Source organism: Triticum aestivum, chromosome 7D (assembly GCF_018294505.1).
Source record: "Triticum aestivum cultivar Chinese Spring chromosome 7D, IWGSC CS RefSeq v2.1, whole genome shotgun sequence".
NCBI classification, from domain to species: domain Eukaryota; kingdom Viridiplantae; phylum Streptophyta; class Magnoliopsida; order Poales; family Poaceae; genus Triticum; species Triticum aestivum.
In genome coordinates this window covers 422,483,772-422,486,123 of record NC_057814.1, presented here as the reverse complement: position 1 = coordinate 422,486,123, position 2,352 = coordinate 422,483,772, and the positions used below count along the sequence as shown (strand labels likewise).

Genomic DNA, 2,352 nt, shown 5'->3' with positions numbered 1-2,352 from the left:
TGGTGAGCCGTAGCATCACGTCCACCAGCTTTCTTGGACGCCATCTATGATGCGAGGTTATCACGCTTAAGCATGTGCACAAGTTTGACCGCCTCGATTGTTAGTATGTTAACCCATGCATCGACCGGCGGGAGGAAATTAACCTGGGCCAAGAATTGACCAAAGGTTGCTGCTTTTGCTTCCATGAGAATATGCTACAGCTATATAGCGGCTCTATAGCACTCTTGTGCACTTTTTTTGTTGCGGGAAATAACACTTTGGCGCTACTTTAACCCTGCTCCGGTCGTTCGATCCAAGTTGTTCTGGTTGTGCATACACTGTCGGAATGTAGGCTAGAGCTTCACCACTCACAAACTTAATCATGCGCCAGTATTTAATATGCGGGAAATATGGTAAGTAGCGAATGTGGATGTATACAAGGTTTAAAAAGGGTGGATTGCGCCACCGAAGTGGCCACACGCTATTTACAAACAACACCAGAAAGGCAAAACCAAAGCAAGCGGACGGAGCAAAACCCAGATACGAGTACATCACCAGTGAGAAATCAAAAGCTACTACTGCTCTAACAGGCTACATAGTACAGTTGGTGTTCATCCTAACTCAAGCACCACTTCATGGATCCTTTGGAGAGAAACAGAAAAACAAGAAGCCTCTCCATGGATCACACCATGGACCATGCACAGAGACGGACGGATCTAAGCAAGAAAGCTACTAGCTCATGGAGGAGATCAAGCTCTGATCGCGCGCGGTGACCGGGGAGGGGAGATCGATCGAGAGCGGACGGACGGGCGCCGTGTGTACGTTGAGGAGCTAGGTGGCGTCGGCGGCCTCGGGGCACTCGAGGATGCACTCGAGGCGCGGGCGCCAGGCGTCGGCGCGCGGCGGCTTGTAGTCGTCGGCGCGGGCGTTGCCCATCTGGCGGAGGACGTCCTCGAGGCGCTGCTCGCCGCTCTTGAGCTGCGCCATGAGCCACTCCAGCTCCGCCCTCGTCAGGACCACCTTCACCTTCATCCCGGCCGCCGGCGACGCGGACGCCGGCGCCTCCTCCTCCTCCTCCTCTTCCTCCTGCAGCAGCACCTGGCCGATGCTCCTGAGCTGCTCCTCCTCCTCCTCCCTCTCCTCCGGCGCCACCCGCTCGCCGTGGCCGTGCCGCCGCCGCATCTCGCGCTGCTGCTGCGTAGACGCCTTGTTCAGGCAGTTGCCCATGGCGCTCGCCGATCGACAAGGTGGTGGGGGCGGGCAGAGTAGCTTTGGTAAGTAGAGTGCCTCGCTTTTGCTAAGAGGTGGCAGGAGCGCAGGCGCGGGGTGTTATATAACGACCAGGCACGAGGGTGGCCGTAGCCAGCCACTAGCAGCTCTAGCTCGGAAGCCAGCGTTGGGTTGGTGCGTGGTGTGCGGGAGCCGTGGGGCCCGCGGAGGGCAAGGAATGCTGCATGCACATGGTGGGGTCCGGCCGGGGTCGCGGGATAGGTGTGGCATGGTGTGGTGCGGCCTCTGTGTGTGGGTGTGGTACTGTGGTTCGGTGCGTGGCCCCTCAACAGCAGGCAGAGGCTCTTTTGCCTTCGCTTTTGCCGCTGCTTCCTCCTCTCTGCTTTTCGGTCTGGTTTGGTCGGTCGCATGTGTGCGTGCTTGCCAAAGCTATTCCGTGGGAGCGGGACAGACAGTCACTGGTGACGAGATCTCCGGGCATGTGGGCTCGCGGTGCCCTTGCCGGGCTGGGCCACCGGCATGATGCGGCCAGCGAGCGTGCGCGCGCGCCCGGTGCCGGTGGCATCATGCATGGCATGCTTCCGACGCACGCATGCGCGGCCTCGACCGCGACCACAGATCGGTGCACGGCACCGTGGCCGGATCGGCACCGTATCTGCCGGGCTGTCGTCAACCGATCATGCACCAATGCACGGGCCTACGCCGGGGCCCCTCGCGCGCTACGTCCGCGCAACCGTCCAGGGCCGCAGGTTCGATCAAATCTGGATACTGGACTGTCGTTTGATGCCAACGGTTTGTGGTAAAGGTTTATGTTTCGTCGCGCCGCAGGCCCGCAGCCACATAATTTGGACGCTGATCATATGATATCAATCATATCGGCAAAGATGACGCCTCCGTCGACATGCAGGTCGCTAGCAGCAGCAGGTGGTACGTGGCGGTGGCGTGCTACGCCTTCGCGTGCTGGAGAGGGCCCATGGCCGTAGGGGAGGGACGCGGAGCGAGCTGCTGCACGTGAACACGCACTGGTACAAGGGCCCGTGCACCTTCCGTTTGTGTGTATCGGTCTGGCTCGACTCGAGCGTGCTCACGGGCGCGCATAATATGCCACCTACTCCTATATAGAAGAATGTTGTACCCCCTAAA

At 59.4% G+C, this 2,352-nt stretch overlaps 1 protein-coding gene across 1 annotated transcript; it reads right to left on the bottom strand.

Annotated features, from left to right (window-relative positions):
• Window positions 1-410: 410 nt before the first annotated feature.
• Window positions 411-1,295, bottom strand: LOC123165485 (uncharacterized). The gene has a single exon (XM_044583142.1). It carries the CDS (start codon window positions 1,204-1,206, stop codon window positions 811-813), a length of 396 nt encoding a protein of 131 aa, XP_044439077.1. The 5' UTR covers window positions 1,207-1,295; the 3' UTR covers window positions 411-810.
• Window positions 1,296-2,352: the final 1,057 nt, after the last annotated feature.

What these genes read in the sequence shown, in the direction of transcription:
- LOC123165485 (XM_044583142.1), bottom strand. Translation starts at nt 1,206, where the DNA reads ATGGGCAACTGCCTGAACAAGGCGTCTACGCAGCAGCAGCGCGAGATG.